Source organism: Strigops habroptila, chromosome 19, assembly GCF_004027225.2.
Source record: "Strigops habroptila isolate Jane chromosome 19, bStrHab1.2.pri, whole genome shotgun sequence".
In the NCBI taxonomy this organism is placed as follows: Eukaryota; Metazoa; Chordata; class Aves; order Psittaciformes; family Psittacidae; genus Strigops; species Strigops habroptila.
Genome location: NC_044295.2, coordinates 1,136,536 through 1,158,915, shown reverse-complemented (window position 1 = coordinate 1,158,915; position 22,380 = coordinate 1,136,536). Strand labels below are relative to the sequence as shown.

General features: G+C 50.7%; 1 protein-coding gene across 2 annotated transcripts in view; it reads left to right on the top strand.

The window, feature by feature from the left end:
- IGF2BP1 (insulin like growth factor 2 mRNA binding protein 1) overlaps nt 1-17,563 on the top strand; it is a 29,067-nt gene extending 11,504 nt beyond the window's left edge. Inside the window, exons 3-15 of one of the 2 annotated variants that reach the window (XM_030508842.1) lie at nt 8,729-8,777; nt 9,240-9,291; nt 9,939-10,002; nt 11,552-11,833; nt 12,497-12,631; nt 12,855-12,977; nt 13,411-13,546; nt 13,646-13,768; nt 14,063-14,179; nt 14,344-14,418; nt 14,680-14,811; nt 14,999-15,112; nt 15,908-17,563. In XM_030508842.1, the coding sequence (XP_030364702.1) occupies nt 8,729-8,777; nt 9,240-9,291; nt 9,939-10,002; nt 11,552-11,833; nt 12,497-12,631; nt 12,855-12,977; nt 13,411-13,546; nt 13,646-13,768; nt 14,063-14,179; nt 14,344-14,418; nt 14,680-14,811; nt 14,999-15,112; nt 15,908-16,000 (1,495 nt within the window). In that variant the 3' untranslated portion in view covers nt 16,001-17,563. Of the gene's footprint in view, nt 1-8,728; nt 8,778-9,239; nt 9,292-9,600; nt 9,616-9,938; nt 10,003-11,551; nt 11,834-12,496; nt 12,632-12,854; nt 12,978-13,410; nt 13,547-13,645; nt 13,769-14,062; nt 14,180-14,343; nt 14,419-14,679; nt 14,812-14,998; nt 15,113-15,907 lie in introns of those variants that run through there. The other variant, XM_030508843.1, reaches the window with a different exon arrangement.
- The last annotated feature ends 4,817 nt before the right edge of the window (nt 17,564-22,380 follow it).

Genomic DNA, 22,380 nt, shown 5'->3' with positions numbered 1-22,380 from the left:
CTGGGAAATTAGAGTGGTCTAAGAGCCACCCAAGGGCATGTGCTGATGGGGCTTGGGGTTCCTGCTGACGCCAAGTGTGTGGGAGCTGCCTGAAGCTTCACTTGGCTGCTTTTGTAACCTGAACTCATCTCAAAGCATCCCCGAGCCCACAGCACCATCAGAGCCACTGGAAACCAGAGTCCTGGGCACTGGAGGAGGGCAGAGGTGTCCTCTCGTGGTAAGGACAAGTGGGCAAGGGGTTCATGGATGGTGCCCAGTGCCTGCTGGAACCCCATCCCCGGCACCCTAACAAAGGCATTCATGAAGAGCTGGAGTTGGTGTGACCATGCTGTGGGTTTCTCACCATCCCAGCTTTTATTTTGTGCCTTGTTGGATTTGGGGGAGGATGGCAGGAGATCTGGTGGACTGAGGCATCTCCTGTGTCGGTGGCTGCCATAGCTCCTAGAGGCAGGAGAATCGATGCTTTAGGACCTTTTCTGTTCCAGTTGGCACTGGAGGGTGAAGGAAGATGCTCTGAGACGTGCAGAATGCACCAAAATGCAGAATATACTTTATTTTGTGTGTGCTTTTATTCAGGTTTTTCTATCCCCATCAGGGCTGGAGGGAAGCTAAGAACAGTGCTTTGATGCTGTAAGGCCCTGCAGGTGATGCTGGTGCTCCTTTAGAGCCTGTCGTGTTGTGCTGTGCTCTGAAGTAATGGTCTTGGAAGTGCTTCGAGGTCCACAGGGAAAAGATGGGGAGAGGAACAAGTCCCGCTTCTGCCACCCCTCCACGTGTAATGGTCTGCAGGAAAACTTGCATTTAAGCATCACATTTGTTGGTGTGTTCCTGGTTCATCCGGTGCAACTCATGGGTCAGGTTTGATTGAAGGTCAGTTTGAGGCAACCCACTGAGTTTACCTGAGCTTGGCTCTGGGGTATGTTTAGAGCATCAAAAAGAGCTTTTCAATATATGGCAACCCGCCAGTAAATTAGAATGGGAAGATAATGCAAAATGGATGCATTGTATGAAACTCATCCATCTTTCTTCTCTATTACTTACTGTTAAACTTGTCCTGTCTGCAGATACTTGATGTATTGGCTTTGGCAAGGACTAAGTGCACAAGCCCGGCAGATGACTGGAGTCTTCCTCTGGGCAAGCTGAGGATAAGAGGTTTTGAGGTTTCTTGCGTCTTTGGAAGCACCGAGGTGCTTCCTCAGGTGGCTCCTCTCAGAGGTTGGCACTTTATAGCATGGATGTGGTGTGTGCTCCATGCCAGCACCATCTATGCAGGATCAGTGGGGAAAATGAGGAGTGGAGAGGTAGCACAGCAGTTTCACAGAGGAGGGAATATAAGACAGTGTTTTTCCCACCTCTGGGCATCAACTAGTCCCTTCCTTCTGCACCCAAGGTACAGCAGCTCCTCTAAACCCAGGACTGAGTTCACTGAGGCTTTCAAAGGGATGCTCATAGATAACTCATGGAAAAAACCTGATCCATTATTAGGTGTGGTTCTCCGGGTACAAAGTGGTTCCCAAATAGAGCTAATGGAGAGAAACCAATTAGACAGCTTTATTAGCCCAAGATCAAATTCTGCTTGCTGAGCTGATTGATGGGAAGGATTAATCATGTCATGCTTGCTTGCCACAGATAACTACTAGCCAAGGCAAGCAGGTCTGGACGAGACTCTTGGTGGGTGATGTGTTTCTCTGAAATCCCGTGGCCAGTTCGCTCCTGCATCCCTCCAGCTGCAAGAAGCCAAAAGTCTTTTTTGGCTTGGTCTGATCTCCTCAGGAGGGGCCTCTTGAATCGTTGCTGTTCAAGGCATGAGCCTGGTTTTCTCGCTGCTTTCCTTTCTGCTGCTGCTGCTTTCATCTTGTCATTACATGTATTTGCATATTTCTTTCTCAACCTCCTCTTCCTTTTATTCCACCCCTAAATCTCTTCCCTGACAGCCACCCTGCAGCTCTGGCTCTGCTGTCGCATGGGCACAGCTGGGACTCTCCTCTCCTGCCTTGGCCAGGTCCCCCAGTGAACAGCAACCACTGCCCACAGAGGCTTTTTGCTGGTGTGTGGTTATGGAGAAGTTGTTTCTTTGTGAAGATTTAGGAGGCGAGGGCAAGCAGGTCACTGGGGTTGGAAGCACGGAGGATAGCAGCTTGAAACAACACGAGATGCTGTTAGAAGAAAGGGTGTTAGAGTTTGAGTTGGTTGCGCATGAAGTTGAGGTCTGGTGGGAGGAGGTGTTTTGGAAGAAGGGGAATGGTTCTCTGGGAGACCTTTGCTTTTTCTTTATGGGAGATATGGAAAAGTCAGTGTTTAAATTAGTGTTTTCTGAGCAAGCTGCGAGCTGGGTCCCTTTTCCAGACAAGAAAAGGGGTGCTCTTCTTTCCCATTCCATCCCTCCTGGATCCTGCTTAATTTTAGCACATCTGGGGGCTTTTTGGTGAAGTTCTACCCTCTTTTTCTCTTGCTCTGTGGGACTATGCCTGACCTGGGGACAGGGGGCCTGGGCAGTGCTGCAGTGGGGGGACTGGTAATGGGCAGACACATGGTCAGGAGAGGGCAGGGATGACCTTAATGCTGGCATACTTATACGCTCAAACTGAACATTCGTGATGTTTGCCATTGTGGCGTTAAGGCTCAAAACTAATGTGATGCCTCCAAATCTCAGATTTGGTTTTAGGCTCTTTGCAGACTCAGGGGGAGACTTTTCCATCGTTCCTCCCCATTCCTGCATTGAGGTTTTTCCTCCAACCATGAAGGCTCCAAAAGTTCAACCTGGACCTGCTGCACCTTCATAAAGCACTGGGTCGGGAGGTCTGGATTCAGATAACATTCCAATATCTGTCTCTGCTTAAGCAGGACTCAAACCTTTGTAGTGCTGCGTTTGAGGAGGGAATTGGGATCATTGGCTTTGCTCAACTATCATCTGGTGAATTAGGTATGTGGGGTTTTCTCCTGCTTTGCCAGTGTGTGAGTGCTTCCAGTGGGGACCTCGTGTGCCTGGTCCTGCTGGGAAGTCCATGTGCCAGCGGGTTTAATAGTACAACAACCACGTGGGGAAGTGGAGACACATGTTGGCTTGGAGGGGAATGCAAAAGAAGGCAAACCACAGGAGAGGTGGCTTAAAACCTGGAGCAGATCCCATCCAAACGGGTGGATGACACTGGGTTGTGCTTGGAGGTGTGGTAGGGATCTGCCGTGGGCTTCCAGCAGGTACTTCCTCCTTTGTGCTTTTGTTTCCTTGTCGATGAAGGGAGGTGAGGGATAGTATTCCTGCTTCTAGGAGATGACGGCAAATTGAAAGCCTATCAATTTATAAGGGAAAAGCAAGTAATTTCTGCTATAACTTTTCTCCGAGTCCCCTTGGCAACGTTTGTGTCTTAGCAACCACATTTTCCTATTAAAAAATGTTTAAAACATTAAAAAACAACAACAACAACACATTAAGCACAGGATTAAGTGCTTTCCTGAATCAAAGCCTAACTAGATAAATGAAATGCTGTTAATTGAATCAGGGATGCACTGTGTTTTCAGCCCCCAAATTTGCATAACATTTGCATTTGATTGAAAAGCCATCATTAATGTCGTTCAGTTCTAGTAGGGTCTCCCCCATGTCTCTGGCTTTGCACATTCTCCTCCAGCCCTAAGGAGCTGTGTAAATGGTTCTGGTAGGAGACACCAGGTTGGGGTTGGGGAAGAGCCCAGAGCTTGGATGTACTTTGCTATCGGTGCTTGGTCCCTCATCATCTTGGTGGCTTTAGTCACTTCTGCTTTGAGGAATACATGGTGGTGCATGGAGAAGGTCCAGGAGGTGATGGATAAGGGAGATGCTGTAGCCAACACCCCACAGAAAGTGTGCCTGGGGTGTGTGTGGCTCTGGTGCGACTGCAGAGTTATTGCTGACACCCTAAAGCAGAGCAATGCAGGACATGGGACCAGCAGCTCCTGCTGCAGTGCTCAGGGCTGGAATCAGCCCTTGGCTTGGGGGCTAAGGAGAAATCAAGTTGTCCCAACAAAACCTGGATCCATAGGGGAAGAGGAAGGAAACCCATAGGGATGGCTGTGCTGGAGATAGCCGCACCATGGGGCTGTTTCACTCGTGCTGTCATCCTGTGCATGGAGGTTGTCATTGCTCCCTAAAATGAGCCTTGTAGAGCATCGTGTGCTGGTAACACAGGCGGTTGTGAGTGTCTGTTCCCTCTGGATCACAGGGAATGTCGTTTGGGGCTAAAAGCTCCAAAGGCAATGGTCAGGGTGACTTGAGCATCCCACACCTCCATCCTCCTCTCAGTGCTGATCCCTCCAGCTGCCTCCGTGCAACCAGTGCTGGTGATGCTTGAGGCCAAATCCATTGTCCATTGGTGACCCCCTGCCTGTGCCATGAGGCTCCATGCTGCAGGAACATGGGAAGGAGGCATATCCATACGTGGGAACACGATGGAGAGATGCAGGTTTTATCCCAAACTCTGCTACCGACCCGCTCAGTGGCTGTGGATGCAGCGATGCTCCTCTCCCAGCGTCTCTGCAGCTTTCTGTGCTCTTGTCTCAGCTGGAACCTGTGGCCAAAACACTATTAGGACCAGCCTCCCACTGGCCCCCGGCCAGGCTGCCTGCTCCTAACTAGCTAGTGCCCCTTTCTTGGGTCCCTGCCACCACTGCCACCGTGCCAGGCCACTCCAGGGAATTACCAGCAGATTCTTAATGAAGCAGGAGGGTCTGGCCACCCTCTCAAAGGCAGTCTCTGGGGATGCATCCCGGGGGGAGGGAAGGGGGATCCCGATGGATGAATCTATGCTGGGGTGTTTCTCAGTGAGATTTAAAAAAGAAAAACCAAAGGAGAAAACCCCCAAACCCAGAACTGAATTTTTTTGGGGGGTCTTAATGATGATTCTGCTCCCCTGGCTGGTCAGGGTTTACTGTGAAGGTTGCTGCAATCTGGTCATGCACCCAAGGGTGCATGGCTCTGAGGATGCGGCTGCCGATGTGGCACCGGGAGCTCTGGGCTCTGGGTGCATTAGGGACACAGAGTGGGTTCCAGCTGGCTCCAAGGCTGTTGGAGACCAGCAGTGAGTATTTTCTGAATGAATGAAGCTTTCCTTTGCTGCCGCTTTTCCCGTCTCACCTTGGTTTCTCCCTTCTGGAGAAGAGGTTCCTCCTGGTGTCCTTTGGGTTTGATCCATGATGGGCACAGAGCGAGGGGGTGGGAAATCTCTGCAGGACCCGGGTATTGCAGGATCCTCCTGCCCCTTTCCTGGATTCTCCGCTTGCTCCGTGGCACTTTGCTCCATCTCTTTGCTTTTCCCTCTGGTGATGTTTAACCTGTTGGTGTGTTGAGCTGTTTAAAGAGCTGGCAGAAGGAAAACTCAAAGAAAGCCATTGATGGAGCAAATCTTGGTGCTTCCACTGCTTGAGAGTAACGAGGGGATGACCCAAGATGCTTGTCTGTGGTATTGGTCCTGTTACAGCCCAAGTGCATCAGGATGGGTGGTTTTTCCCCTTAATGAGTCCAGTCCATGGTTGGGGAGGGTTTATTGAGAGCATCAAGAGATTCCGAAGGTTTCCCTTTGCCTCCTAGTTCTGCAGGAAAGCCTGCAGATCTGCACGGGGCTGCCAGGCACATTGGCAGGGTTTTGAGGGTTGAAGGATGCACGTAGTAGGGTGCTAAAATCTCAACATCACAGGCATGGAGCAGGGGGAGGACTACGCCGGGATCCTTCCCCGGGACCTGTGGTTCCTCTCGCATCCCTGCAGTTGATCACCCTCCTCTTTCCTCCCCCATTTCTTCTCTTTTTAAGTTAAAACAAGCCACCAGCATGCACAGGAACTGCCCAGATTTGCAAGTAGACATTTCTTTACCAGGTCCAGCAGTTTGTTCCGGCTCACCCCGAGGATCTAGGAGACTTCTGCCTTTGCCATAAGCTGAGCAGCGTCCAGCAGAGCTCTTGCCTTCTCCATGGGCTGGAGATGCTGGTCGGTGGCTCCTGCCCACCCGAGGGGCATGAGTGCTGGTCTTGGCAGCTGAGCTTGGGCGAGTGGATGTTGTGAGATTCCCTTTAGCGACGCAGGAGGAGGAGCTCCCGCCTTTGGCACATCATGAATAAGAAGCCGGGAATTGCCGTCTCGCGGAGTTATTTATTCGGAGGTGGGAGCGGGCAGAACCGGGCTGTCACGTTCCGTGGTGGCATTTCACAGCGAGGATTTAAATAGAGCAGGACCTGCTTCTAGCAAAGGGTTTATTTATTCATGACTTCCTCTGTAATTCTAACCACAGCCGCTGCCGAGCGCCCGGGCAGAGCCGGAGCCGAGCATCATCGGAGGGGAATTTCCACCCGCTCTGGGGCAGCTCCATATCAAGCCAGACCTCACCAAAGGGTGATGGATGCGGCTCCGATTCCACCCTCCCTGGGGCAGGATTGGGCACTGATGGACATGGGCCAGAAGTCAAGTATCCCAGGATTTCATGGGATCATGCTCTGCTCTGTGCAGCTCACCTGGTTGGGATGGTAAAAGATCCATCTCTCCCTACAAGCGTGGCCTCGTGGGGATTTAATATCCATCAGTGTTGGAGGCTGTTAGGAGTGGGGAATAATCCCAGTGCTGTGGTTGTGATGGGAGGAGTTACTGGTTAATTAACATACGAATAAAAGCCATGGTGAGGGGCAGAGCAGCCTCACACCTTTCCCTGCCGTCAGGGACACGGGTGATGCTCTGCCTGGGTGGGTGCTCCAGCAAGCCCAGAAAAAGAGATCTGATTCTAGGGGGGCTTTAGGGGGAGAAAATGAGATGCCACCAGCAGAATGACAGAGTGGGGACATAAATGGCTCTTTTCTCTCCATAGCACATTTGATTCTGGTCACGTATGTGCAGAACACATGCTCTGCCCATGCAGATGCTTGGAGCTATCTGGAGAAGTTTCCGTGGCAGGGGTGGGTGGTGGGAGACCTTCGGGGTTTCCTCTATCACTTCAAATCCTTTTGACCCTCCCTGGACTGGGACATTCTTCGCATTCTGAATCTCTTAATCTCTCTCCTATTCATTTTAGGATGTGGATTAGCATGTAAACGAGAGATCTGGTTTCAGAGTGTCATCCATCCCCCCGCTTGGCTTCCTGCAGCCCCTCGTAGCACGCTGTGATTTTAAGGGTTGGGATGGTTTCTTCTTCCCTCATCCACCTGGTTTGCATCTGGAGCAGCTACAAAATGTGCTGTTTCGGAGCCTTCCCAGTGGCTGAGCTGGTGGGAGCACTGGAAAATCTTGTGCTTCATTTTGACTTTTAGAGGGGGAGCTGCCTCGCATCTGTCCATTGCATCCCTCTGGTGTGAATCTTTGGGAAATCTTTGGTGACTTTGGGAAACATCAGATCTGGTTTTGTTTGAAAACCAAGTGACCAGAGCCAGCCCTTTCAGGGATGTTGATGTGTGTGGCTTTACATCAGAAGCGTGGATCAGGGGGAATGCCGGAGGCAGCTGCTTTTGCCTCACAGGATGAAGGGGATGAGGAGGGATCCATCCTTACCTGTGTAGCTAAACCACACCAATGGCTTTGGGCCATTTCATGCTGAGACGATTTCTTCTCATTGGCAGATGAGCTGAGCCACTTTCTGAAGTTGTGTAATTAGAAGATAAGGATCCAGAATCTCATTTTCTCTCCTTTTTTTGGGATCATTTCACACATAAATACTTTGGATTTGAGGCCGGGTCTGTGTTGAGCAGGTCCAAGGGTATTTACCCAATACCGAGCTGCCTGCGTTTATCTTCCTTATCTTTGGGCATCTTCACATTCAGTGGGTTTGGTTATTCCTGTGAAACAGGCCAATGATGGGGAGCAGCTGTCCATAGGGGTCTGCTTGTATGTGGCTTGCCACCCGCAAAGCTGTGTCCTACAAAGCCTTGGGCACCCAAAGGTGTCATTGCCTTTAGGTGGGGTGTCCGTCAGCACATCGGGGTGCCGGTAGCTGTGGTGGTGTGGATGTGCACTGGCGTGTTGGGTGAACCCACGGCTGCTCTCAGCTGTCTGCAGCAGCTGAATGATGAGGGGTGCGGGAGGGACAGCACCCCCGGGGCAAATTTGGCATCGGAATTGCAAAAAGAGTTTCTATTTTGGGAAAAGTGAGGTTGGGAAGAGCCAAAAATATGAGTGGAGAAGCAGCGTGAGACCATCTCGGGTGGTGGAGCTGTGGTCCCATGTCCTGATCTCACCAGTTAAAATTCAGCATCATAGGATCATAGAATGGTTTGGGTTGAAAGGGACCTTAAGATCATCCAGTTCCAACCCCCTGCCACAGGCAGGGATGCCTCACGCTAGACTATGTCACCCAAGGCTCTATCCAACCTGGCCTTGAACACTGCCAGGGATATACCAGTGATGCTCCAGTAGTGGTTGGTGGCATCCCCAGGGTTCATCTCTTCCTCCCAGCAGCGCGCGGGGCAGGTTTCGTGAACACATGGCTCTCTGTTTGCTATCAAATCCTTCTATTTAATCTGGCAAAAGTCTCTGCCTTTCCAGCCATGCCCATGTTAAGGCTCCAGCCAGTGCTTGGGGGGATTTTGGCATCTTGTTCTCTCTGAAGTTCCCATCAAATCCAGCACTGACCGGGTGTAATTAGCCAGAAGCCCTCAGGAATCCTGGTAGTGTATGGAAATGCACAGCTTGATTCCATGCATCAGCATGCAGGGGTTCAGCACAGGGTGGTCATGTTCTGGACACCAAATCTGCTTTTTTAACCACTTCTCATTTCTTTCAGGAGCCGGAAAATCCAAATCCGAAATATCCCACCCCAGCTGCGATGGGAGGTAAGAGGAGCACGTGGAGAAGGGTAGATCAGATTTAAGGACTCATTTCCCCCCCCTTATATTTCTCTACTTAGGATTAAAGTTAATTTCTCCTTTTCTTTGTTACTAATTGGATCTAATATTAGACCCTTACATCCACATAGCTCATTCCTCTTCCATTACAGGAGTAAAATCAACCGGTTGAAGCAACATGAGCTCCACCAAAAAAATCCCCGTTAATAACAGGGTTGTATGATTTATTTAGCGTATAAGGAACAAAAAGGGATCCTTTCTTCCTGCCAGCTGCTGGGGCTTTTCCAAGGCCCCTTGGTCCAGTGTCCTGGGGCAGGCAGGAGCTTCCTTTATCTAATTGCTTATGGTATCTTAAGGACTAGAAAGCTGCCTTGATTCATTGATTGTATTTCCCTGCTCTGTCCTGACAATCCTAGTGTAAAGTGGCATGTTTTTCCCTCCCTTTTCCAGGTGCTGGATGGTTTGCTAGCCCAGTATGGCACTGTAGAAAACTGTGAGCAAGGTAGGACTGAAAAAAGCAGGTGTATTTAAGGTATTTTCTGCACTTTTTGGTGGGGAGAAGGGAGAGGATGGATGCACGGTTTTCCTTTGCCAGCAGTAATAATGGCTAAAGATGTTGGGATTTTCTTGTTGTTGTTTTATTCCCTATTGCTAAAAGCTGAGACCCATGCAATGGCTTTGAGTATCCCTGCATCCGGCGCATCATTCCTGTCACACCTGTGGGTACCCACCAGGAGCTGTTTCAGGGGACAATGTAGGATGCTCTCTCGAGGCTGGCCAGGGACTATCTGTCTCCACTCAGCAGATTTTATCTCAGCCTCTAATGGTGATTTGTTGAGACAGGAGGTTTAATGTTGCCCCCGGGATGTTTAATGAGAGTAGAGTTACCATAACCCTCTTAGAAACGGAAAAGAGGGCTGTGAGGAGCTCCTGGGGCTGTCCCTGAGCTCCGGTGGGGGATGTCAGGATGGACTTGGCTTTGGTGGCTTTACTGCAGAGCACAATGGCACATCAGGATCCTTTCTATAAAGCAGGATGCTCTGTGCTGCCCAGGATGAATCCCAGCCTGAGTGCAGGAGAAAAACACTTACAAGCCTTGGTCTAAGGTGTTCACGGTGCCTTTCTAATTCCTGCCCCTCTTGTTCGCAGTGAACACAGACAGCGAGACGGCCGTCGTCAACGTCACCTACGCCAACCGGGAGCAGACCAGGCAGTAAGTGCCCTGCGGTCCCCTGGGAGCTCAGGCTGCCTCCTTCCTGCAGCTCCAGCCCCTTCCCTGCCTGCAGAAAACAGGATTCCTGGTGCTGGGAGCCAGATCACACCAGAATCCCTACATTTTGGCTAAAAATACAGGAAACCTTTGAGCGTGCCCTCCCCAAGCTCCAATTGCCTTCACTTTCAGAGGGACATCCAAGTTTTTAGGCTTTTCTCTGCAGATCAGAGAGTAAAAACATAAGTTTTTGCCTGAGGAAAAGTGGAGATTTTCTTGTACTTACATGATTTCAGGAGTTATGTCTCTAGAAAAAGTAATAACGAGACCAAACCACACAGGAGCTGGTAGGTATTGGGCAACACGTGTCCTCCCTGGCTGATGGCTGTATCACTTGGACACTTGCAGCTCCCTTCCCCATCCTGCCCGGGGAAGATCGGGCTTTTCCATGCTGTTTATTTTGTGTTCTTTTTGCCCTGATCACGGGCTCTGCAAAGGGATGGGATCAGCACTTTCCTTGGAGGGCAGCCTGGAGGAGCACAGGGATTGATGGATAGGTTTTTTATCTAGGAAGGCTTCCGTCACCGAGGTGAACATGTGTCAAATGTGGCTGCTGTGGCCAAGCTGCTGTCCCCAGAGACATCTCCTGTGGTCACTCTGCTGAAGTGTTGGCTTCCAAATGGCCACTCAGCTGATAATACTTCAGCTGTGAAAGCCAAGTTTGCTGTGGTCACACATGTGGCCGCAGCAGACTTCATGGGGGAACCACTGTCTTGTTTGGCTTCATGTAATAACAGAGGCAGGGGCCAGCCGTGGAGCTGAGGGATATTCCCAGTTTGTCTTCCTGTCCCTTTTCCATCCACACCAACCCTGTGCTTTGCACCCCATAGGGTGGAATATTTTGTGCTGCTTTTACCAGCAAGAGTTTCACGCTGATAGTTTTGCTCTCAGATCTGCAGCCTTTCTCCCCTGCTCCTTCCTCCTCCGGGGATGTGTGTGCTTCATCAAGCATCTTTCTCTGATCCCTTTGCATCCTGCAGGGATGGGGCTGCAGCAGGGAAAGGCTCTGGTCAGCCACTTTGAGAGCTTCTTGGGTTTGGTGTGGGTTTATTTTAAGTCACTGACCACTTGGGAGCTGCAGAGAGCGCTGGCCAAAGCTGCTGCCTTGCTCTTGCTGCCAGCCCCATCTATCGACAGCTTTCAGCTCTTGCAGCCCCTGAAGTCCTGCCAGGAGAGAGATTTGAGATGCTGGACAAAACTCATAAAGAGGAGGAGATGTGGGAATCGCTCCCTGCAGGATCTTGTCCTTGCCCCAGGGGCTTGGAGAGGTTCCCCTTAAAATATGTGGGTTCATCCAGGCTAGGTGGAAAGTCCTGCCAGGTCCCCACAGCACCAGTGACGTCTCCTTTCCCTGCTCCCAGTGTCACCTTGCTGGGTGTTATGTTCAGGGAGGGCTTGGCCTGTTTTGGGTCAAGCTGATGCTGATGTGCTGCTGCTTGGTGTGGGAGCATGACAGGATGGATCCTTCACCCAACCCCTTCTCCCCTTCCAGAGCCATCATGAAGCTGAACGGGCACCAGCTGGAGAACCACGCGCTGAAGGTCTCCTACATCCCTGACGAGCAGTCCATGCAGGGGCCGGAGAACGGGCGGCGGGGTGGCTTTGGGGCGCGGGGTGCTCCCAGGCAGGGCTCCCCCGTCACCGCAGGGGCTCCGGTCAAGCAGCAGCCGGTGGATATCCCGCTCCGCCTCCTGGTGCCCACCCAGTACGTGGGTGCCATCATCGGCAAGGAAGGGGCCACCATCAGGAACATCACCAAGCAGACACAGTCCAAGTGAGTCCGTTCTCCCATGAGCTGGTTTGCGCCTTGTGGCTTGCAGTGATTTATGAGGTTGGATTATTCTGGAGAATGGATTGTTTTTTGAGGCCCCCCCAGCTCCTCTGTGCTGTGTGTCTAAGAGCCACTTTCCTATGCCCTGCCCCAGCCAGGCTCTCTGGGTACACTTCCCTATGTGTCTCCCTTTGCTGGGGCCGCCCTTGCTGGGATGGGACCCAGGCAAGCACGTGGGGAAGTTGCTACTTCAGCCAGTCTCATTTAGCACGTTCTTGTGGAGCTTCACCCCCCCTGCTCTTGCATTTGACCCCTGAGCTTATGTTGGCTCCGGCTCTTGTCCCCCAAGGAAGGCTTTATCTAAGACGTGGAGTGATGGACAGCCCATCCCATCCCCCAGGCACGTGCTTGTTCCACCACTTAATCACTCCTGTTGCTTAAAATAAATAGATGCTGATGCCTTATTTGGGTTTGTGTGATTTGAGCTCCTAACCGCTGTGTCCACACCGAGCATCGAGCCCAGAATTAACTCCTCTTGCCTTCCCTGAGTGCATATAACCTTACAGTCAAGTGTGGGCTCCATGGGGAATGGAGCAGCCAGCACTTGTGCTGCTGGGAAGCTGCAGAGCTGCTTCCTCCACCCCAGCTCCCATCCTGTGCTTGCAGGATTGATGTGCACCGGAAAGAAAATGCAGGAGCTGCAGAAAAAGCCATCAGCATCCACTCCACCCCTGAGGGCTGCTCTGCTGCCTGCAAGATGATTCTGGAGATCATGCAGAAGGAGGCAAAGGACACGAAGACGTAAGGTTTCCCCCTGCCTTTCTGTGCATGTGTATCCCTCTTCACCACGCTGTGGTACCATCCTATCACCCCAATCCTCGTGATGCTCCCATGTGTGCAGGAGCTTTAGTTTGGGGGACTCCAAGAAAAGGGGACTTGAGTTCCCCACATCCCTCTGTACCACATCCCTCCTCTTCTGGCTGCAGTGATCCTCATGTTGGTTTTCCCCCATTCCTCTCTCAAGAGCTGACGAAGTGCCTCTGAAAATCTTGGCCCACAACAACTTTGTGGGGCGCCTGATCGGCAAAGAAGGGCGAAACCTGAAGAAAGTGGAGCAGGACACGGAGACAAAAATCACCATCTCATCGTAAGGCTCCTCAGGGCAGACCTTCCTCAGCCTGGGGCGGGCGGGGAGGATGAGGAGGGGGAGGAGTGATGTGATGGGAGTGGGTCAGATGGGAATCAAGGCTTTGTATTTTCTATATTCCGTTTCCTATCTCTTCAGTGTCCCCTTCCTGTCCCTTCAGTGCACCCTCCCCATCCCTCCAGGGCTGCAGAGCTAAAGACCCACTGGTTTGATCCCCAGAACTGGAGTTTTACTATTAAGTCATGTTTTTGGGAGAGACAGAGTGGACTTCCCAGTACAAACCATGATGCTGGTCCCTGCTCTGGCTGGGACCAGGCAGTCCTGGTACACTTTAGCACACACTCTGTACCCGGCACCTCAACAGCACCCATGAGAAGGACCAGGGGAGCCGGTGTAGCACTGGTTTTGGCACTGATGGTGGCTTTCTCATTAGCTTGCAGGACCTGACTCTGTACAACCCTGAAAGGACCATCACAGTGAAGGGCTCCATTGAGAACTGCTGCAAAGCAGAGCAGGAGATCATGAAGAAAGTGAGGGAAGCCTACGAGAATGACGTGGCTGCCATGAGTGTGAGTGGGGTTTGCCCTACCCTGTGTCTCAGCTGGTGGGAACTCTACAGGAGGATGCCCTGGTAAAAGCAACACACATTTCTCTCATCTCACCCTCAGTTGCAATCTCACCTCATCCCTGGCCTTAACCTGGCTGCGGTTGGCCTCTTCCCTGCCTCCTCCAATGCGGTACCTCCGCCACCGAGCAGCGTCTCTGGGGCCGCGCCGTACAGCTCCTTCATGGTGAGTGAACACCAGGCAGCAAAACTGCTCCTGCTTCCAGCTCGGGGATCTCTAGACCCTTGTGATGGTCAGGGTGACGTCTTCAGCATCCCCTGCTGCCAGCAGGCAGGTCAGGTCCAGTGTGGGTGCAGGATCTGGTCTTTCAAACTATTGCAAATGTGGCGGAGATGCTGCTCAGACCCAAGAGGGTCTGGCGATGGCTCAGCCCTGCACGCTTGGGAGAGGTGTGAGCATCACTTGGGACGGGACTTGGAACCTTGATCCCTGTAGTGGCACTGAGTTCTGTACCCACAGCCTCCGGAGCAGGAGACGGTGCACGTTTTCATCCCCGCGCAGGCGGTCGGTGCCATCATCGGTAAGAAGGGCCAGCACATCAAGCAGCTCTCCCGGTTCGCAAGTGCCTCTATCAAGGTAGGGTTGCCCCAGCGGGGAGACCTTTCTGGCTGGGAAAACCACTGGAAGATCCCAGATGGTCAGGCTGGAGATGCAGTCCTGTGGTGCAGGGGAGGGAGGGCAATGGCCACCCTGCTTGTGCTGCTCCCCACCGCAGCCACCATCTCTCTTCCCCCCCCCAGATTGCCCCTCCGGAGACGCCGGACTCCAAAGTGCGCATGGTGGTTATCACAGGCCCTCCAGAAGCCCAGTTCAAGGTTACTCCTGTGCTATTGTCACTGTGGGGGTTCGGGGTATCCCTCTCCACTGCCCCATGGAGCTGGGAAGGGAGGAGGAGGAGGAGGGTGGTCGCCCCAATTCTGACCCCCCGTGTGTGGCTGGGTAAACCCAGCATCAGCTCTCCCAGGGGATGAGTTGGTTTAAAACCCCAAGGAACTGGGATTTGCTGGGATGCTGTCCCATGCAGGGGGTAGGACATCTCAGATGATGTCTGACACTGTGCTCCCTCCCTTGCACAGGCACAAGGCAGGATTTATGGGAAGCTGAAGGAGGAGAACTTCTTTGGCCCGAAGGAAGAAGTGAAGCTGGAGACGCACATCCGGGTCCCCGCCTCGGCCGCGGGCAGGGTCATCGGCAAAGGGGGCAAAACCGTAAGCAGAGGCACTGCTCGGATGGGAGCACCCTAGGGAGGGATGTCCCTGGGAGGGTGGCTGCTCCATGCCAGTGCCTGCGGATTGTCCCAGGGACAGACTTCCCATAGGACTGGCTGAGATTTCCCGGAGGGGCTTGTCCTTCCCGCACGGTGTGATTGGGGCGGCCTCTGCCCCTTCCCCACAGGTCAATGAGCTGCAGAACCTAACGGCAGCAGAGGTGGTGGTGCCACGGGACCAGACCCCTGATGAGAATGAGCAGGTCATCGTGAAGATCATTGGGCACTTCTACGCCAGCCAGGTACGGCCCGGGCAGCTCCTGCACAAGTGATGGTGGATTCTCTGGTGGCTCATATGGGGTTGTGTCCATGTGTGTATCCTCCTGTTGAAGGCTTTTTCCGGTGGTGTTTGCAGAAGCGGGTGGTGGTGAGCTGTGCTTTTTGCTGTGGGTGATGGTGTTGATGGTAGGGGAAGCAGGGAGAGCTGCAAGAGTGTGTGTATATGGGAGGTGTGACCTTCCAAATCCAACTTCTGGGGGAAAGCACTCTAAAAATAGGGCGGGAAGGAATTGCCAGGAGCCGCTTCACCCAGCCCTGCTGAACACTGCAGCATCTGACCTGCTTGAGTTTGTTCAGCCTGGAGAAGAGAAGGCTTCAGAGAGACCTTAGAGCAGCTCCAGTGCCTAAAGGGGCTCCAGGAAACCTGGAGAGGGGCTTTGGACAAGGGCCTGTAGGGACAGGACAAGGGGAATGGCTTTAACCTGCCAGAGGGGAGATTGAGATGAGCTCTGAGGCAGAAGCTCTTCCCTGTGAGGGTGCTGAGGCGCTGGCACAGACTTTTCCCAGAGAAGCTGTGGCTGCCCCATCCCTGGCAGTGTTCAAGGCCAGGTTGGACACAGGGGCTTGGAACAACCTGCTCTAGTGGAAGGTGTCCCTGCCCATGGCAGGGGGTTGGAGCTGGATGAGCTTTAAGGTCCCTTCAACCCAAACCAGGCTGGGATTGTATAACCTTCCGCAATAAGTGGAGCGATTGGCCTTGCCCCGGGGTCTCACCTGGGTTGTCTCCCTGCTCCCCTTTTTGGTCTTCTCATCCGCAGATGGCTCAGCGCAAGATCCGAGACATCCTGGCCCAGGTGAAGCAGCAGCACCAGAAGGGACAGAGCGGTCAGACACAAGCACGGAGGAAATAAGAGCAGCACTGACACCAACGGGAAAAGCGGAACAAGCCAATGCCAGGCTTAAGAGTGGCTGGGAATCAGTTACCGTAGACAGATGCTAACTTTTCATTAACCCATCGAGATTAAAGGCAGTTTGATTGGCTTCCGAGGTAGATGGCTAGGGTAAGGAAAAACATTGGATCCATTTTCAGCTCCACATGCCAGGACAGCTACTTAAATGAAGCGAGAGGTGCTGCAGTGTGCCAGCGATGCCGAGGCTGGCGCGGCACCGGGTGCCCGGGGACGGTGAAGCCGAGTTCCCGTTTCATGGGTGCAGCATTCACCCTCTCATTTAAGTAGCCTCTGGAGGTTCCCATCCCAGCCCAGTGGCTGCGTCTTCCCTCCCTCCCTCCTGCAGCTGGTTGGATATTCCCAGAGTGACATTAAGCCTTTTGGAGCAGTTAATTTTGATGATTTTTTTTTTTTAGTTTTGGGAAGAGAAATCCCAGTGGATTTTTACCAACTCTTGTTGGTCACAAGATCCATTGCGGGCTAAAAAGTAATAATAATTAAAAGAAATATCCCCTCCTCATCTTAGCACCAAATGGATTTGGGTCCCTTGGGAGCTCTGCACTGCTCCAGCCTCAGAACCACAGGAGGGCAGGATTCCTCCTGCCTGTGCTGCCTGCAGTGCAGTGCCTTGTAGAGCCTTAGAAGCCAGGAGAGCACCTCTATTTCCCAGGATTATTTTTCCCCTCCTCCCCCTTTCAGTTGTTTGAATGTTTCTTTTCATTTTTAGGTTAGTTTAAAGAAAGATTTCCTTTTTTTTGTTATTATTATTTTTTATTTCTTTCTAAGCCTATGAAATAATGGCAGGAGTGGAACAAGTGACCATTTTTCTCCATGAGGAGGTGACAACCCGTCCTAGAGACGAGGCAAACTGCCCGAGGAAGGGAAGGGCTGTGAAAGCACATTTGCTTTTCTCTCTTCCCTTCAAGCAACAGCAATAATCCACCACCAAAAAGAGAAAGAAAAGCAAAAAAACCACCCCTGCTTGGTAGGAAACATTGAATTCATCTTCATCTCTTTAGTGATCAGATGATGGGAACTAAACACATGCAGAATGGTTTGGGGGGTTGGAGGGTTGAGCAAGGAGATGCCCAGCACAGGGGACTCAGCTTTGCTGCTGCTCCAGGGCTGGTTTTGTACCAAATTCCTTTTGTGCACCCTCAGCCTTGGTTTCTTCACCTGGAGCAGGAGGTTTGTGCCCCAAAATCCCATCAGAGCCTCCCGGGTTTTTGAGGAAACACGCAGGGAGTCTTTTTATGAGTGAATTCCCCTGAGGCTATTTGTGTCTTAGAGAATGGTTTGGGTTGGAAGGAACCTTAAAGATCATCTCATTCCAACCCCTTCTTCCAAATCTCTCTAGGCGGGGAAAAAAAGAGTCTTGAAATTGGTACGTTTAGTGCCTATTTCTCAGTTATGAAGATATTTTTTCACTATTTAAAGAACAAACCCACCCACCACCCTCCTTTCTGCAGTAAGAATCACTGTTCTCATGAGACGATACCAAATATATACGTCAACCGAATGTAATATGGTTACTGATTCCCGTCACTCTTATGTGGATTTGCTATTGTAGATCTATTGGAATGATTTGGTTTTAATAGTGAGTATTTGGAAGGGACAGTAACTGCTGCCATCGCCTCTTCCAGGCAGGGGAAGGGCTTGTCTCCACGGTGGGGCACCCACAACGTGGTTTTTCCACTGCAAATCCAGCCAAAATGTGGATTTACACTGATTTTTCCCGCAAATTGGAGCGGGAGGGTGGGAAAGCAACTTTGGGATTCATTGTCGGGAGAGGGGTGATGCTGGATCCCGCACACACCGGGCGGGAGGAGACCTGGGAGAGCAACTCCTGGGTGAGCCAATTTGCAGCTAAAAGGAGGGAATTGGGAACAAACCTTAACTTGGTGCTTTTAACCAGTTCTTTTCCCAAGCGGAGACCAGCCTTCCCGCTCCAGCTGCCGTTTTCCTGGGCTCCTCCTCCAAATCCAACCCCAGCTTGAAATTCACCTCACGCAGCAGGCCAGGAAGACGAGTGGCTTTCATGGAGAAGGGAACGCGGCAGCAGGTCCTGTCCTTGAAACCATTGCAACAACAGGGAGACGTGGGGCGGGTGGGGGGTTCAGGCCAGGTATTGCCGTGTGTTTGAGCAATGAGAGAACAACGCCGCCAACATCAAAGAAAAAAAAAAGACAAAAAAGAGGGAAAAAAAAGAAAAGAAGATAAAAGCAAAAAAAAAAAGCTACCTCAAGGTATGACGTTACCTCAGCAATGGATGTTTTTGGTGTTTTTTGGTTTTTTTGGGTTTTTTTTTTTTTTTGAGTTTAGTTTTTTCTTTGGGGCTTGCTGATATTTTATATAAAAGCGGAATAGTCTTGAATATTTTATTTTTTTAATGAAAAAAAGAGAAGTTAAGTTGGATAATTTCTTCTGAGCCAGGAGTGACGTGCAGGTAAACCCAAGTGTTATGAGCTCTCTATGGAGAACGACAGGAATTTCATAGTGGAAAAGATGGCAGCAGCTTCTGCTTTTTGATGGTTCTGGCCTTTTCATGCCATGTAATGAATCTCAGCACGACACAAGAGCTGTCACATGTCACGACTCTTCGAGACCTTGGATAAATTGGAGCCACCAACTCTTTTTTTGATTGGAAAAAAAAATTAATTTCTTTCTTTTTCTTTTTTCCTTTTTTTTTTTTTTGGGAATTAAGTGAGAAAAACCCACCAAAAACCTGCCACTGGCTGCAAAAGGCCTTTTCTCAAGCCAACTCCAGCGAGAAATCAAAGTATGAAAGAGCTTTGGGATCAGAAATCTTCCACTCCCGGGATGCAAGGATGGACTCCTAGGCAGCATTGACTATGCAAAGTGGGGTACAAGGGGTTTGCTGGTATTGAAACCACACCAGCTCAGGCAATTTTTATACAAACGCTTGGAAGCCATATATATATATATATATATTTATATATCTTTATATATATATCCCAGAACCCAAACGAATCGGCCTCCTGGGTTGCCACGGAGGCAGCGTCAAAACCATCTTCTCCACTATGATGCTGTTAAGTATTTGACAGAGATTTGCCTCCGTTTTACCGAGGATTAAATGAGTTTAAAAAAAAGGATAAAAAAGAAAAAAAAAAAAAAAAAAAAAAAAAGGCAAAAAAAAAAAAAAAGAGGAGAAATATAAATGAACGGGAGCCACATTTTTTAATATAGATGCATAGAGGAGAGGAAAGATGGATCCAACCCCGAGGACTGATGGGCCTGAACCTCTTTGCCTGCTCTAAAAGGTTCCCGGGGTTGGTTTATGGGGTTTTTAAAGTCCCATCTTGCTCTTTTTCACCTGCAAGAAAACGGCCCTTGCTTGAATGGGGGTTAAATATAAAGGATTTAGTGATGACCAAGTGGATTTGGGAGCAGTGAGTGCTGCCGTCCTCACCCCAGCGCCCGCACCTCTCCCCACTGAGAGGTTTGGGGTGCGAGAGGAGCGTGGGATGCAGCCCAGCTCCAGTAGGGAAGTGCTGACCCTTTTCTTTATCATTTTTCCCATCAATTTGGGCTCAACAGAGCAAAATTCAGGCTTGGCAGCACCCTGCCAGCAGCTCCTGCCCCTTGATGTGGTGGGAGAGGGGCTTCCGTGGGGTTTTCCTCATTGGTGTCTCTGGTTTTTAGGAAGCCTGGCATTTCTCCTAGGAAAAACAGTTTTATTGCTTGAAATCTCTGGCTCTCTACTTCCCTTTTTTTTTTTTCCCTTTAATTCCAGCCTTGCACAGAACAGTGTATTCAGACATCGGGATGAGAACTGTTTTTCCAACAGCAAGCGTTTCGCATAACTGCTTCAAACTGTATCATTGAGGGATAAGGGAAAAACTCACAAAACCCCAACAAAACACCCCAAATCCCACCCCGAGCACCCCCAGTCCTGTCAGTCTGGTTGTTGCAGTGAGAAGATGACCTAATATCTGATGATTCAGGGAAACTTTGGATGCTTTTCCCACCCCCAAGCTGGTCCCGCTGCCATAACGTAGGAGCGATTGGTGCTTTTATTGGGGGGGAATCTCTTTGTTTTCCTAAGGGAAATTATTTATATATATAAAGTGATTTGCAGTAAGGAAGACGCTTCTGAGCTTCTCCCATCTTTCTCTGGAGCCAAGCTGAGCTGGGAAGAGCAAAAGTGGGATAAACTGGGATCCCCGGCACAGCTGGGTAGTGAGATGGGTGGCAGGAGACTTGAGTGAGCCCTGGATCATGTATGGAGTGAATAACCAGGAAAAAATCATGGGAGTGAACCCCAAAAGCAAGCAGGAAGGATTCTTGGTCCCACAGTAGCTCCTCTAGCTGCTGTCTTTGTTCCAGAATAAGAGGTAATTGAGGGGCAATTTCCACATGGAGCGGTGAGCGGTGCCGTTGGTTCTTCTCTGCCTTGTTTTTATCACAACAGAAATAATGTGGTTTTAATTCTATTTTTCATTGCAATTATTTTTCTTCCCCATGAGCAAGGAGCAGACCCAGCCCTTGCCCCGTTCTGGGGTGCATGGTGGGGTCCTGAAACATCCTTCTCCATGGGGTAAGGAGGATGCAGAGCTATTAAGTGGACATAGGGAGCATCCGGGCAGGGTTGGGAACAGGATTAAAAAGGAAACAAAGTGCTTCTCTGTGCCTCAGTTTCGCCCCTCTGGGGGTGATGCTGCTCTCCTACCTCATAGGGCTCAAGTGAGGATGGGCAAATTCATGTCTTGGAAGCACTTGGTGCTTCCTGGTGCTGTATCCTGTGCAAAGCATTGCTGGAACGAGCCACCACCATGTGATGGAGAGACTTGGATTTGGGGGTTTGCCTGATTTCAGTGCTATCAGAGGCTTCTTTTGCCATGCAGCTGGAGAAAAAGAGAGGAAAAGGAACACGAGAATCCCCAAATCCAATGGTTCTTCCAAGCTTTAAATGCTATCTTAGTCGTTAAGAGCATCCATGGGCTTGGCAGCACTGCCTGGACCATGCTCCCTCCCTGCAGCCTGACCCGGCTGATGTGTGGGGAAGGGAGTCAAACTTCAAGGAAAATCCATTGCAAATATTGGAAAGAAACTGCCTTGAAGCTTCATTTTCTGTTTCCTGGGCCTTAGGTTTTGGGTTTGGTTTTATTGCTTTAGTGCAGAACAAAAAGAAGCAAGCAGTGAAAGTTAGAAAGAAAATCAGTGCCAGAAAGAAAAACCTTTGTGAAGCTCCTGCTATTGGGAATGGTTTCTAGGCTCTGGAAAAGCAAAGATCAGAAACACAGACTTGCTCTAAGACAGTTGAAAACTTCTTTAATTTAAGTCCTTTCTATTGGTCTTCCCTCCCTGTCCCCTGCTGCTCCACACAACATAGGCTTTGATAGTTTTGGAACTTTCTTATTTGAGGGAGAATTTAGTAACTGAGGGTTGTTTTTTTTCTTTCCGTTTTTGGTTTTCTTTTGGTCGTTTTAAATTTCTTTCATTTTCTGTTGTAGCTTTTTTTTTTGTTTCATTTGGATGAAATCGGTGTGATCCTGTGAAATATGTATTCTCCTGAGGGCACGGACGTATTTCGGCATCCTCATAACGTGCTGGGCTCGGGCTGTGCTGTGCTGAGTCTTTCCCGGTTGAAGGGCTGGATTTGGCTATGGATTTGCTCTGGGAGCAGCAGGAATTAGCAGTGCTTGAGCTCAGGAGGCTTCGATCTGCTGGTTGGAGGTGGGTGGCCACAGGCCGGGTACACGGCGCTTGGGAAGCAGCCTCGGAGTGAGTGCTTGGCAATAACTATTCAAGGCTAGAATGGATTTGGGATGCCCAATGGTGGCTTCGCATCGGGGAGGAGAGAGATGATGTCCCCATTGGGTTGAATCAGCCTTTCTTCTTCTTTTTGCTTGTGTTTATTTTCATTTCATGTCTTTTTGTTAACTCATTGGTGATGGTGGATGAGATCCAGAGCGGAGCAAAACCAGCCCGAGGCTCTGAAAGCATGAGTTTTAGTACGGAGACTGTGCAGGTGCTGCGAGCTGGAAACACACACGTGCAAACTACCTCAGAGCTGATGCGGGGCCCCGAGGGATGGACGGGGGGATCCCTCATTGCCCCCATGGCAGGATCTGGCCTCCAGCACCCCCGATCTCAGCAGAGACCCTTCTTGCTGGTGGGGAGGCAGTTTTGGTGTCCTGGCTGTTAGGGAGAGCTGTGTGGTGGAAGAGGAGAGCTGATGAGGAAGGCTCTGGAGGATGCCAGGATGGTGGTGGGTGAGTTGGACCCCTTGATAAGTCAGCCCTGGGTTGACTTGGGTGAGCGTTTGATCCCTGCTGCTTTACTGAGCATTACAGGATGCTTTAGTTGTTTGAATACCT